Here is a 15,658-nt window from a genome sequence, read left to right as displayed (position 1 = left end):
GTGTCAGGAGGTGTCCGTGAAAACATAGGCTGTAGTGTATGAATCCCCTGAGGTGATTGAGGTAGGTTTGGGCTCTGGAATGCTGCTGTTCTAGGTGCTTGGTCAGCTCGGTTATTTCCCTGGGAAATAATGGAACTGTCAGTCTGACGAGACCAACCGTGAATAATTTCTATAGTTTAGAGGAGATGGGAGGATTTTAACAGGTCCGTTATGTCAGTTGATTTAGTTATGGATTCTCCTTTCATCGTAAATAGCCCACGCTCCTTCCAGATAGCTGCATTGTACAGGAGGATATGAAAGGCATATTTGGAATCTGGGTAACATTTAAAGATTGTCCATTTGCTAACTGTAAGGCATGGGTAAGGGCTATTAACTCAGCCTGCTGATTAGTGATATGGGCAGGGAGTGCCTGTGCTTCCACTATGCCAGTATCTGACACTATGGCTTAGTCTGCTCTATGGGTCCCTTCATATAAAAAGGAGCTGCCATCTGTGTACCACGTACAATTTGGCCTGGGACAGTTTGCCCTCCTGTATATGTAAGGGGTGGGGGCAATAGATCCTCTAAGTTCTCTATGTAGGAGTGAGATGGGGAATAATTAATGTTAGATTGAGAGGTAGGAGATTTGAGATATTAAGGGGTGGGCAGCATTGGAAAATGACTGTGGCATCTACTACTAGTGCCACCTGGAGGGAAAGAACTCGGGAAGGGGGTAAGGTTTGTAAGCCTTTGTAAGTTAAGAGGTGGGACAAATTGTGGTGGAAGAAGACAGTGGTGAGTGACCCAAAGGTTAGTTTCTTTGACTCATGAATCAGAAGCTCCATGGCCACTAAAGCATGTATACAGGGTGTCCAGCCCTGATTTCTGAGGTCCAGCTACTTTGACGGGTATGCTACAGGTACAAAGGAAGGTTCCAGCTGATGTCCTTGGACCCCAAGGGATTATCCCTTCTTCTCTGTTACATAGAGGGAGAAAGGACGAGTTAAATCTGGGAATGAAGAACTGGGGCCTGGATAAGGGCTTGTTGGAGTCTCTGGAAGGGTTGAGCAATGGGATCGAGCAGGAGGCTCATGCAGAGAGCTGAAAGCTGCCTCATATAAGGGGCGGGCCAGGAGACAAAAAGAGGGGGTCCAGGAATATAGGAAACCAGCTATTCCTAGGAACAATGAAACCTCTTCTTATGTGGATGGAACTACAAGTGACTGAATTAGCTTTTTTTTTTCTGTTTAGGGTAATAGCTTTTTGGATTGGGGTAATAGTTAATTCCAAGTAAATGACCTGAGAGGTAGGCATTTAGGCCTTAGAAGGTGAGATTCTATAGCCCCCTTTGGATAGGAAATTTAAAAGAGTGGAGCTATCAGTTTTGCTGATCTCCAATGATGGACTGCAAGGTAAAATATCATTCACATACTGTATGAGTTTAGACTTAAGGAGAGACAGTGAGAGAAGATCAGAAGCTAAAGCTGACCAAACAGGTGTGGGCTGTCCCGGAATCCCTGGGAAGGACAGTGCAGGTGAGCTGTTGGAGAGGTGAGTGCCAGGATTAGTCCAGGTGAAGGCAAAGATATTTTGAGATTGAGAGCTGAGAGGAATAGAGAAAAAAGCACCTTGAGCACCTGTGCAAGATGTTGAAGTGCTCTTCTGAAACAATGACATTTTGTTAAGCTGAACTCCTGGTAAATATCTCCTGCTGCCTTCTTTCCTAGTCTACCCTAGTAAAAACCTGTCCTTCATTTCTGATTTCCTTGAAATTGCTCATTTGGATTTGTGGAGAAAGTAACTGATAGAGGTCCCCTTCCTGTGTATCTCTAACAATGTAACTTTCACTAATTGCTTTCTAGCACTGATGTTAGTTAAGGTGACAGTGGGGAAAGAGGGCACAAGAAAAGTGAGCTGTTATTTCTAGGCAAGGGCTGGCCAGGCAAGCTTTATTTTGTTTTTAATTTATAATGAAACTGAGCATGATAACATTCTTTTAGGTCATATGGCAATTTATAGCAGCTGGATAGTATGAAAAAAAATTGTCTACATTCACAAAAAGGATTGCTTTGGTTTTTGTTTGAAATGTAGAAAAGCACTGTGTTTGTGGCAGTCTCCCACGGTGCCATGGGATAACTCTCCAGTCATCACTAACATTAGTCAAATACAAATGGATCCGTATCTGTCTTTGATATCAAGCTCTTCCTGATAATCCAAACCCTTCTTTTCAGTGCCTACTGAGTTTAGCTCCCTGATGAACACTGAATGGTGAAGGTGGCCTACATGCAAGTTGATATTCTCAGGTTAAGTGAAGTACTTGTTGTGATCTGTGTCAAAGTCAGTTGAGTGGAGAAGAGGTAAGAACTATCAGAGGGCCTTGAGAATATGGTTCAAGTCATCCCTCAGCAATACTATAAGGTTTGCTGATGGGGTCTGATCACCCATGTGATTACAGAAAGTAAGTGGAAATAGGTTAGGGAAATGGCTCAGTGCAGAAAACTCTTAAAGCACAAGTGTGAATACTTTAGGTTAGATCTCCAGCATCCACATAAATAAATACAGCTTAAATATGGCAGCCTGCTTGTAATCCCAGCTTTGTGGGGGAGCACGGAATCCTTGAACATGTTGGCCAGCTACATTAGCTCACCAGTGAGCTTTGGGATCAGCAAAAAGATGCTGCCTCTGTATATATGATAGAGCACAATCAATGTAGATGCTCAGAGTAAACTCACATTTGAACACTCAAATGTACACAGGTGCTTATGCATGCACATACCATACATACATACATGCCTACACAAAGAAAGTATGGAAACTGACTCTCACTGACATAAATCAGGAAGCACACTAATGCCTCTTGATCCTTTTTTCTTCAGATTGAGTCTTTCAGTCCCAAGCTGTCCATGGCATTTGTGATCTTCATCTGAGAGAAGGATACCAAAGTCTGAGTGGGCTGTTTTCGCATTCCCATCATGCGGAGAGAAAGCACAGCAGTTTAGTCTCATATGGCACCATTAAATAGCAACTGAAATCTTCCCCAATCTCACTGGATAGCCAGGGATGACGTGTCTTCACCTCCAAAGTACTAGAATTAAAAGTGTGTACCACAAAACCCAGATTATATGGTACTGAGAATAGAACCCAGGCTTCTGGCATTCGTCAATCCATCTACCAACTGAGCTATATCCTTAGCCTACCATTGAACCCTTTTCAAATATAGATCTTATTTATATTGTGTGTATGTGGGTGTATCTGTATGTCCAAGTGAGCACAAGAGCTCCAAAGGTCAGAAGGGGATTAGATCATCTGCAGCTAGAATCATAGGTGTTTGTGGGCCCCTGGACCTGAGTGTCATCTGTAAGAGCAGTGAGTGTCCTTAGTCTATAGTTATAACCCTTTTGGACTCTTTGTAGCATCTCTTATCTCTTCACTGAATGCGGTGAACTTCTGGACCAGCGAGAAAGAACAACCACCACACGAGGATTCTTCCCAGATCACGCTTTAATGGAGTGCCCTTGGTTGAGGGAGTGCAGGTAGCGAGAGGCCCCAAGAGCACTAAAGCAGTTGCTTATATAGGGAGTAGGCACACAGGTCGCCCTGTGATTGGCTGCCACCATCAGCTGACATTAGACTGCGTCAGGATAGGCCCAAGGACTCTAAACCACCGAGCATGCAGGAAACAGGGGACAAAAATGGCATAGCCAAATATGGAGTTGTTTATTTCCAATGAGACAGGATGTCGGCGCCATCTTGTAATGGCGATCCTGTCCGGCTCCTGCAACTGAAGGTCTGGATTTTGCTGGACTGCCACACTTTAGAAGTAGGAATGGATGGTGTCAGAGCTTTGTCTGTCTGTTACTTGCCATTCAGCTCTTTTTTCATCTATGATAGGAATTGGATGTTGTTGCCCATATTCTCTTTTAAAAGAAATCATTCCAATAATTTTTGAGTACTGAATATATCCACCAAGGATGGCAACTTAAACTTCATGTCAAGCAGAGCTTAATAAACTGGATACAGCATATTGTTCCACACCCTGAGTTTGATTATTAAAAGAAAAATTTAAAACCTTGTTCAAGAATCGTCCCATGTGGTCTACTGAGTTGGTTTTATATTTAAGCTACAAAAAACACATGTGTACACACAAACACAGATACATTCCACCTCATCAGAACGTTTTACAAAACATTTTACTGTAAAATATAATGCTTCTACCACATGTGACTTGTGACTCTTAGAAACAGTATTAGATTAAGGACTGAGTATTTCATAGAAAATTATACATTTATCGCATAAGATTTTTTAAAAGTTAGATCAGTGGGGAAACACTTATAAAGCCTTTTACCTTCAATATTTCTCAACAAAAAGGGCAGCAGCAGGTTGGGGGGTGGAGATACTAGAAACCCTAGAATATTTCTGCATGTCTTTTATGATCAAGAGTCACAGTGATGACTTGGTGAGCCTTGGAGCTCACTTTGCAGAGATAGGAAAGCATGTTGTGTTTCCCATGATCTAAGAACACAGAAGATTGTGTCCAATTGCTACACTCATATAGACGATGACCCAATAAGCTGGGCATAGTGAAAAGCTGCTTCTTTACCTGCAATCAGTATATCCTCTGCTAAAATAAGTGATGTCCTTGAAGCTGTGTTAAAAGGAATTGGTATTAACGAGTAAGTAGAATCAGAGAGAAACCAAAAGGAGTGGAGTATTAATTTGTTGTGTTTTTTACTGATCAGTTCTCAGAATTTCAGGTGAATGTGTAGTTGTGGTTTCTTTTCTCTTTCCCCACCAATGCTGTTTGCTAAACTGTCTAATGGTTACATTGGAGACAAGACTCAACTGCCAAGGAGATGAATTGACTGTAGACAGAGGTCTTTTGCCTTGTTTGGTTGCAATTTGATTGCTCCTCACATATCTCTTCGGGTAATTCTTATTTTCTTAGCCATCAAAAGAATTTTCTGTAGTTAGAAGCAGGTTTATCTGCTCTGCTATAAACACAGTAGATGGAAGAACAACTGCTTCCACCATACTGAGCTTTGGGATATTTGGCCAAAAGTTTGCAAAGTTTTATATCATTGAATTAGAAATACATAACAAAAAAACGTAACAAAAAACCCTGTGATTATTGATCATAAGGACATAGTTCAAGCCAAAACCCTAGGTATAGATCTAGGAGATTGTTACTAAAAGTGTCTATTATCTCCCTTTAATGAAGTTCTTTAAGAGAAAGTTCTTGAGAATAGTTCCATGGGGGAGAGAAGAGAGGTCATGCTGCAGATCAAGGAGAGTGGAGTCCATACCTCCTTCCTTCTGGCATAGTGGTGGTAGATTCTTTTTCAAAGCTTACAAAGTCTTTTTTATTGTCGTCCTTCCTTTACCAGAAGATCGCTGATGCCTTTGTTGGAACTCATGCTTGGTGCCCCCACCCCTTCCCTTTGCGGAAGATACCTTCCAGAAAATCACTTCAGGAAAATCTTTGGGTGAAGCATTCTCTGTTTACCCACAACAGTCAGACAGTCCTTGCCTGCTTTTGTTTCCCTTCTCTTTCTCAGTGCACATGTGTTGCTGTGCTTCCAGAAGCTTCTATGATTTCAAACCATGCTGTAGCTAAAAGTGTACCTGAAACTCGCCCTGGTGCACACACTGCCTACAAGTGCAAAAACTGATGACATATTAATATACTCAGCTTTCATAGAGTGTTTGGGGAGCATGCTTCTTTTTAAGTGAAGCTTTCAAGATCAGTTTCAGCTTTTTAAACTTCTCTAAAATGACTTTGTCTTCAACGTTTTATCTGTTTTGCATTTTGAAGTGATAATGGAGTGTGTGAAATTTCTATATTTCAAGGAGGGCATTGTGTGTGTGTGTGTGTGTGTGTTTTAATGACATGATGCTTCATGAACATTGCCTGCGTTATGTGGAAGTAGAAACATGCAGAAATGCAGTGTAACTTAGGCCAGTGAACGTCACAGAGGGAAGGGGAGCAGCCTGTCCACTGGACCTACTTCATAGACAACCCTAGTTGAGACAGGAGAAACATTAGGGGAACCAAATGGCCCATAAACTTTGAGGAGCTAAAACAGCATTATCTTAGCTACTCTTCTGTTGCTATGATAAAACACCATGACCAAGCATCTTGTATAGGAAAGAGTTTATTTGGGTTTGTGATTCCAGCATTATTGATGGTGTAGGGAAGACGTGGTTGCAGGTACAAGAAGCTGGTGCTAAACACAAACCACAGTCAGAGAATGAAAACTGAGAATGCCATGAGTTTAAAACTGTTGTGCCCAAATTACGACCCCCCTGAGAGAGACCACCAGAGAGGTCCAGACTGTAATAAGCAAGATTTAATCAGCATAATACAAACATGTTTGGAAATCATCCACATCCCCATTGTAGTGCGGTAGAGAGGAGTTGTACATCCTCTGTGGGGGTAAGCTTTTAAAGGCTACAAAGAGACTCTTTGAAGCTGCTTTAGTAACAGGTGCAAGGACTTTTGCTCCTTCCCATCCTTCTAAGTCAACTTTTTCCTTGTTCTTAGAGCAAAGCCACTGTTCCTGAGTTAGACCGTCTTTATCAGCCTGTACCAGGTGGCTGGCTAGGCTAAGCTAAGCGACCTTGTGCTCTGAATCTCCTGGGTGGGAGAGGGGAAGGCCACTATCTTCTGGGAAAACATTCTGCTAGGAAATTTCTTCTTGACCCTTAGAGAATAAGAGGTGAGGGTCCTACAGAAACCTCAAAGATTGCCCCCAGTGACATACTTCTTCCACCAAGGCTATGTTACCTAAAGAGTGTCATCAACTGGAAACCAAGTATTCAAACATCTAAGCCTGTGGAGGGCATTCTCATTCAATACCACAATCCGAAAATGGGCGTTGCTGCTCACGTGACACAAGCTGCTTTAAGAGGGTAGTAGAAGTAAAGGCAGGGGACAGCACCCTGGTGAGAGCCACACTGCTCTGAAGGGGATAAAGCTTTCTTTGTACCTGAGCCAGAGGGTCTGTCATGATGCACAGGACAGTCTTTCTCCTCTTTGGTTACATGTGAAAATCTCATGCAGGGCTGCTTTCTGTGCTGAGAACTAGAAGCCTTAACTCAAGAGGCTTTTAACTTACTCATCTGATTAAGGCCTGTGTATACACCAGGTAGTTGGTAGCTACACTTTGTGATATATGAATGTGTATAATTTGTATATTTGTGTGTCTGTGTGTGCATATGAGTAAGCCAGAAGAGGATGTTAGGCATCCTGCTTTATCATTCTTTACCTATTCCTTTCAGATAGAGTCTCTTTTCATTCAACCTGGAACTCACCATTTTTCTGCTATGCCAATTGTCCAGCAAGCCACAGTGGGCTTCCTGTCTGGCTATAGGTGACTTCTATGTGGCCGTTGAGGAGCCTCATGCTTGCAGGAGAATCATTCTTGACCTTGACGTAATGGACTTCTGCACATTTTCAAACTACCAATATGATAGAAATGAGGTTGAAGGACATTAATTCATAAGATCTATATGGGAAGCTGTGGGAATAATGAGAATGAGGATATACTGGAGGCAGGGAATTAACCAAGAAGCCCAGTGATGTTTTAGTACAAAGACTTAAGGGACCTTGCACACAAAAGATCTCCAAATCTGAGTTCCTTCTTATTGTTTCTAAATCAGATTCTTCTAGGACATAGCCACATCCATTTGACATCTTGACATATGAAGGTTAGTACCATGCCAGGAGTACAGCTTTCTTTAAGTATGGCTCTGAGTGCAGGATTTTGGTACCTATATTTAAGGTCTGACTAGAAGAGCCAAAGGCACAACCAAGTCTGGCTCAATCTGGAAATGAATATTGCAACTGTGTCCATTTATAAGTGAGTGACTGATCCTATACCAAGTGACATGAAAGCCATCGATCAAGATTGCAGGATAGTCAACACATACAAATTGATTATCATTTAGGACATTGTGGACAACAGGTCTCTAATCCCTGTCATAACACCACACAAAGATTGCTTTGTTCTGAATCTTAGATGTTTTACTTCTTTATTCAGAGCATTCATCTCGAGTGGATTCAAAGATTTTCAAATCCAATGATAAAGTTCTTGCTTGTTCAGAATTTATGGAAGGAGGAGAAAACAGTTATCAACTGAGGTTTTGAATAATGTCTTGGTTGACATTTCTAACTCATAGTGGGCTGAACTAGATTAACACATGTGCATATACTTTATCATAGAAAGAAGCACTGAGTTCATAAATAGACTGTAACAGAGAACAAAGTTAGGGTTAAGGATGGGGCTGGAGGAAGAATGAAGAAAAACATTACATAATCTCAGCTGAGTCTCAGTGCTGGTTAATAAGTACACATAGCCACAGTTCTGTCTCAGCATTTACATATGGACACATTGAGTTACAGAAAAATGCAGTACTTTGCTTAAGTCTGTTCAGTAGTAAATAGAAGGTCATAGTTTAAGCTTAGTTATTCTTAATTCCCATTGTTCTCCACTTCCTTTGATTTTTTTTCTAGTGGCCTTGGTTCTCTCTCCCTCTTACTTTAACATGAACTATTATAGTCTCTCATTAAATAACTGGTTGTTTGAGATTTATTAGGTTTGTATTTTTCATAGCTTTTTTAAATATTTTATCTCTAGTGGTTACAAACTCTTCCCTCTATCTCTTCTTCACATCCCTGTTAAGTGCAGCCAAAGAAACTGGTATCAGACAGTGTCCTCCATGGTTGGACTGTAGATCATTATGGTCATTTTATCAGTCAAGGGCCTCCAGAGAAGCATAACCATGTATGGGTATTTTCACTGACACACATACATGAGAGTACCTACATAGCGGCCATTGCAGTCTGGAGGCCTGTGGTCAAGCAGAGGCAGTGATCAGTCTAGCCCATATGCCAGCAGCCTAGAGACCTGACAGTGCAAGTGCTTTAGTTCCTTCTGTTGAGTGTGTAAGCAGGAGAAATCTGAAGTCCAGGTACAATAGTGGTCAGGCAAGAAGGACTTCTGTTCCTCAGAGAAATAGTTGATTTTTCTACTCCATCCAGTCCCCACACTCTTTTACTGTTTGGATGAGGCTCATGCACCCTAGAGAAGGAGTTCTTCTTTATTCATTAGACTGATACAAATGCATATGTCATCTTAAAAAAATGCAACCATTGAAACACCAAATGTCTAGGAACCTCATGACCCAGTTAATTTGACATGTAAAACTGACCATCAAAGTATACAGGCAGGTATTAGTTTACTACAAATATATGTGAACGAACTTGAGACTAGGCAATTAGAAACTCGCAAAGAAAAAGTTATACTTCATGGACACAGCAAGTCTGTGATCTGTAGACTCATCCTGTTGAGCATGGTGTACACTGACTTCTTTAGGTAGAGAAGGAGTTGCATATGTGGCAGCTGTATACCAGCCAAAGGTGTTAGGACAAGACTTTGTACTTGTATGATGGCAGGGGTAATTGCTGGGTCCTTACAACTGATAGCTTAAGAAAACATGGAGTGATCGCAGTTTAGTTAGACCATGGAATCTAATCCCGGGAGGGTTAATTATAGAATCTGACTCATAAGACATATTGCAAGAGGTTATGACTACAAGGCTCCGACTTGCTCTTTACTCTTATTACCTCCCACTAAAGGGTTTTGGTGAATCCCACGGAACAAAGGTAGGAATCAGCACATCAGGAACAAATAAAATAATCCAAATAAAAGGGAGCAGACTGTCAACATGGCAAAGCAATGGTGCCTCCTAGCCCTCACATCTAGTTGCTCAGTGACAGGATTACACAGCCAGGTTTCTGCAGGGTTTCTCTGCACAGGAAGCCAGAGCTTAGAGGGAGTCTGCATTTCCTTTTTTTGTCTTTCCCTCCTCTTCTTTCCTTCCTTCCTTCCTTCCTTCCTTCTTTCCTTCCTTCCTTCCCTTTCTTTTTTGTTGTTTCTTGCTTGTTTCTTAGTACGTATCTTTGTCCATTCTATAACTCGCTATGTAGACCAGGCTGGTCTCAAACTATTGGAGATCTGCCATGTATGTGCTGGAATTAAAGGTGTGAGACCCCACACCCAGCTTCCCCCGTTTTCAAAAGAAGAAACTTGTTGGAAATGTCAGGGCCTTGGGCAATGTGACGTGGCTTCAAAACAGACTAGAAAGGACACTCATGTCCACTATTGGCACATTTTCTATTCCAGGCTCTGGCACAATATGATTTTTTGTCCTTTTAGGTGTCATTTTTTTCTATGTATTTATAGGTGACAAATATGTAGAGTCCTGAAAAGCAAGAAAACTTCTGCAAATGCTTGAGAACTAATTAAAACCAAATATGGCCCAGAACAGGCTGGAAACGGATTCAACAGGAATGTGATTTTTCTATAAGCACGTCATTAAAGCTTGCAATTTTCATAAACAGGCTTGTGGGCTGTGAGGAAAGGAGCAAGAGGATAGGAAAGGAACCTGATACTGGACCTGCCTTCTGTGTTTTCCTATGTGTGAACCTTGGCATAGTAAAGGCCAGGTGCAAAATGATGGGAGATGTCCTGTGTGAAAATTATGTCAGAGGAAGCCAAAGCTTGTGGCTACCTGCTTATACATTGCAGTCCTGTGCTCAGAACATCTGCTGTTATTAACAGGTTAAATTCTGTCTACAACTCTATATTACCCTCTTTGAGATAAGGGTTATAGGAATCCCTATCTGGCAGGTGCCTTTTAGGAGGAGGCATAGCCCTTTTGTTGTTGTTGTTTAGACCTCAAGCCTGCAACCTTGTTGCTATGCCACCATTTATATTTTTGTTTCACAGAAGGGATTAGAAGATAGAGCATTGAAGTAAACTGCTAGGTCCTGCTGATAAGTTTCTAGAGTTCCTCAGGAACTTGGGTCCTCAAAGCTTGCTGTGTTCCTAATTCTTTCATGAAAGAAATAGCCCAGAGACCTTTAACTCAGCCCCTTATGTGGGGTCATAGACAGGTGTGACATCAAGGAGAGTTTATTTCCTTCCTGCTGTGAATTTTAATAGTGTCAGTCTCCTTGTCTATACAGGCATAGTGACTACCTTGTCCTCCGATAATTAAGGCACTGTGTGTTTAGGATAGAGTGTGCAAGAAACCCCTGTTATTATTCTCTGCATACTTGGGTGTCTGCCTTCTCTTACCTGCAAGATGTTCACCTTTATCTACCCTTCTCCAAGGTCCACATTCACTTCTACCCATCTTCCCCCCACTTTAAAGATGGGAGCTCAAACTATGTGTATCTGAGCATGACCTTGACCTTTTGACCCTCCTAAGTGCTGGGATACAGGTATTCATCAAGGTCAGGTGCATCTAAGGAGGCTAAGGCCTCACACTTGTCAGGCAAACATTCTCTTCATGGAACATAGTCCTGTCCTGTATTGTTTAATTCTCTTGGTGGACCCAAACATGGAGGCTGATTTAAAAAGCTGGGGAGGGGGCTTGTAGGGTTAAGCCAGCCCCTTTAAGGGGCGGGTTTGCCTCAGTCGAATGCAGACGGATAAATCGGGCGGGAGGCGGATTGGCCCTTTCTTTCCTACCTCCTGTGCTACGCGGGAACCTCGGTTCTGTAAGTTTATTTAATCATTAAAGTTGTATATATTCTTTAATATCTGCCTGCATTTATTCACGCTGCTACAGGGGCTTGTAAGTAACTAGCCCAGTTTTAGTGCACTTCTCATCCGTCTGTGATTTTATGTCCTCTGCAGATTCTGCCTCAACCTTTGATTTGTAATTCATGGCAGTGCAATTCTGTAAGCCTTACTTCTTGCACTGATAGGCTTGGGAGCGTATACAGCTAACCCTAAAGTGAATTTGGGTTAAATAAAATAGCAGTTATCTGTAAGGACATCAAATGTCCTTGACAGAGACAAATCCCATGCAGCATGGGCAGCACAGGTGAAACACACAGTGTGTGTGATTCATACCTTGATGGTACAGTTTGGGATCTCAGCCTGGACTAGGCTGCAAGCAAGACAACTTGGGTTGTGGACAAACAGAAGTGCGTTTTAGCCAGTTAGGGAGATGGAAGCCACTGAGACAGCTGCACTCAGGCTGGATCAAACAAAAAGGAATGGCAGCCTTGTGTCTCTGGAATTACTAATAGCATGCATTGGTATATATATATATATGTATATCAATATATATATTAGTACACACACACATATATGCGAGTACACACACATATATAGATATATGCTAATTGGCTTTGCAAAGTGGTGGTTTTTTTGAATTGTAAATATTAAAACAGAAACCCAATCAGTCAGCCTTGAGATCATATACTTATAAGTAGCTTTATACAGGCAGAGGAGGCTTTCCTTGGGAAGTGATGCTTTCAAAACAGGGTTTGGAAGATGACTTTAGGTGTTCACTTAAGAACTTCACTTTATTCCCTCTTTTTCCTTTTGAGCTCTTCTACATTCTCAAGCTCCCACATCTCAGACTTTCCATTCCTCCTTATTCATACATGTTATGTGACTTCTTGTTAAGAATGTTCATTTTCAAATATGTCTTATGGAGGAGAAGGCATTGTGTTTAAGTAGGAACAGTATTAAGAGTGTCTTTCTCTAATCAGTCTTATTTTTATTACCGTAATACACCACCCTGTTCTCACTGTTTTCCCATTTTAATATGTACTAAATTATCATTCACAGTCCAACTGCTTTCCTGCTAAAGAGTGGGATTGTGTCAAGAGCCTGGGGAGGTAATGCTGGGGTTCCTGGAGGTAAGTTTGCTAAGCTGATGCTTTTTTGGTCTCTCCTCCGCTAGATGGGAAGCCCGTGTCTCTGTCTCCCCTGGAGTCCCAAGCCCACAGTCCCAGGTACACTGCCTCAAGTCAGCGGGAGCGGGAGAGCCTGGAGGTTCGTGTCCGAGAGGTGGAGGAGGAAAACCGTTCACTGCGCAGGCAGCTCAGCCTGGCCCAGGGTCAGGGCCCTGCTCAACGCCGTGGGAACCACTCCAAGACCTACTCCATGGAAGAGGGAACAGGTGACAGTGAGAACCTGCGGGCTGGCATCGTGGCAGGCAACAGCTCTGAGTGTGGACAGCAGCCAGTCGTGGAGAAGTGTGAGGTGAGGAGCACAGGCATTGGGGGAAGTGGCTACTCAGAGTCGGTGTTACTGTTTGTCCCTGCAAATGCCCCCTGGACACATTACCAGGGCCCTGCAAAGAGGTGGATTTCTTAATTCAGAGCAAAACCAGATTGATCACAAAACTTCGCTGAATGGCCACAAAGACTCTTAATCTCATGTGTCTCAGTTTCTCCATCTGATAAACAGGGATAAGAAGGCCTACTCCACAGAAGCATAATGGATGCAACCGGTCTCTGGTTTCTTTGTGTTTCATTAGGAAATACTCAGGTTTTAACACCCTGTCTTCATCCTGGGAACTCAGTTCTTTACAGTGTAGAATGGCTCACCCAGAGATATAGTTGCATTATGTAGTTAGTTACTTTGGCCCCATTCTCTTTTCTGTGTATGAACAGTCTCTGCAATTCAGAACTAGAGTGCTATTGCCTATCAAAAGCCACTCTTTGAGGTTTCATATCTCAGTACTATTTTCTTCCTGGAATGTACTTCCTTTCTTAGTTATCCGTTGAAATCTTGCAATTCTTATCCATCTTTCTGTAATGTGACTGGCAGACTCAACCTCCTTTTTACCACACGCGCGCGCACGCACACACACACACACACACATTTCCTGCTTCTTCTGGTTCTTACTGTGTAGGTGAGTTAGGCAAGTGCTTGCTAACAGCAAGGGTGAATAAGAACTCAGCCGTGGTAGTTTCTGATTTGAGTACTTGAGCACTTTGCCTAACTTCTTGGAACTCATGGGTGCCTCAGCAGTGAACATCTAAGGCTGATTTTTATGAAATTTTGGAGGCTATTAAAGTGATGGCTAATGCCAAAGACACTTAGTGTGCTTTTAGTTAAAGTAAGTAGTATTCTTTTTTAGCTAAGTACAGATGATACTGGCTGGGTTTTCTTTTGTTGTTTCCTAGAATAAATAACATTAAGCTTTATCCACACTGAAGTCATAGCTCTTCATTTTAAGTTTAAGCTATAGCATCTGCTCCATGAATGGATTTATTAATGATATTGGCAGTACCATCTGTATGTCACATGGCAGGACGGCTTATTAAGTGATGAAGATGAAGATGGACTTGTATAGAAATCTAATATCAAGAGAGGAGAACTTAAACAAGAAATGAAAATGAGAGGATTACAAGTCTAATTGAAACATGCCCTAGTGGAGGTATCTAGAAGTTGGCTATTCTGTTTGTTTCTGTTGCTGTTATTTAAAAAAAAAAAATTAGCCTGACCAAAGCAGCTATAAGAGAAAGTATTTCTTTGGCTCACAGGTCACAGTCTATAAATGGAGAAAACAAGGTGCCAGGAACTTGATACAGTTACATATATCCACAGTCAAAAGCAGAGATAATGTATGGTTCTTATGTTTTTTCTCCTTTTCACCCAGTACATGAAATGGGGTCTACTGCATTCAAGATGGGTCTTTCCATCTCAATTAAGAAAACCCCTTAGTAGTTCCAGGACAGGCTCCAAAACCACAGAGAAACCCTGTCTCGGGGGGGGGAAAAAAAAAACCCTTAGTAATTCATATAGGCCAATACAATCCAGACAGTTCTTCATTGAGATACCTCAATTCCTTTTAGATCTTTTTGACAGAACTTAGTCTCAAGGCTTCCTTAGCTATAAACTGCAAGGGAGCCAGAAATACAAGGGAAATGAACTAACACTTTGAAGCTATGTTACTGCTGTTACTTATGAACATTCTCTCTGCCCTGTTTATTATTCACAAATTTGATTGCGCATAAGATTGCTATATACCAAAATGCCTATCCAGACACCTTATCCAGTATGTGAGGAGTTTGTGGGAGTAACACATGAATGTGCGTATTTAAAATATGTGTGTGTGTGTATGTATATGTCCGGGTGATTGCAAGAAATGAGGAACTATTTGGAAATCATTTCTGAAGGCACAACATCACTGTTTGGAACACAAAGTAGTATACTGATTTATCTCTTTAATATTCTGACCATTACTTTCCAGTATTTTGATTTGCTACTGAGAGGTAGTTTTGATTCATTTGCTTTTCTAATAGGTAGATTAGTGAAATGGAATGAAAGATCCAGACTTAAATACACACACCTATGGACACCTGATTTTCAACAAAGAAGTCAAAATTAGACAATGGAAAAAAGAAAGAATCATTAACAAATGGTGGTGGTATAATGGGCTGTTGACATGTTGAATAATGCAAATAGATATTAATCTATCACCTTGCACAAAACTCAAGTCCAAGTGGTTCATAGACTTCAATATAAATCCAGAGACACTGAACTTGATAGAAGAGAAGGTGGGGAATATCCTTGAACACACATAGAACAGGAGGTAATGTTTGAATAGGGCAGACATTAAGATCGACAATAAATGGGAGGGACCTGATGAAACTTGAAAGTTTGTATAAAGCAAAGGATACTCACTGTCAGTAGGTCAACCCATAGAATAGGAAAAGATCTTCACCATCTCTTCATCCCAAAGAAGGCTATTTTCCAGAATATATAAAGAACTCAGGAAACCAGACATCAACAAACCCAAATAATCCAATAAAAATGGGGTATAGATCTGAACAAAGATTCTTCAACAGAAGAAGCTCAAATAG

The 15,658-nt window shown here is 41.5% G+C and overlaps 1 protein-coding gene across 3 annotated transcripts in view; it reads left to right on the top strand.

The window, feature by feature from the left end:
• Large1 (LARGE xylosyl- and glucuronyltransferase 1) overlaps positions 1-15,658 on the top strand; it is a 510,741-nt gene that overhangs the window by 243,243 nt on the left and 251,840 nt on the right. For all 3 annotated transcript variants that reach the window (XM_041663357.1, XM_041663358.1, XM_041663359.1), the window contains one exon: positions 12,745-13,046. In XM_041663357.1, coding sequence (XP_041519291.1) covers positions 12,745-13,046 — 302 coding nt within the window. The remainder of the gene's footprint in view (positions 1-12,744; positions 13,047-15,658) is intronic.

The sequence above is a fragment of the Microtus oregoni genome, unplaced genomic scaffold, assembly GCF_018167655.1.
Source record: "Microtus oregoni isolate MIOR12 unplaced genomic scaffold, Mior012 000014F_ref0000157, whole genome shotgun sequence".
Taxonomy (NCBI): domain Eukaryota; kingdom Metazoa; phylum Chordata; class Mammalia; order Rodentia; family Cricetidae; genus Microtus; species Microtus oregoni.
The sequence above is the reverse complement of the archived record's forward strand: the minus strand, read 5'-3'. Positions and strand labels throughout refer to the sequence as shown.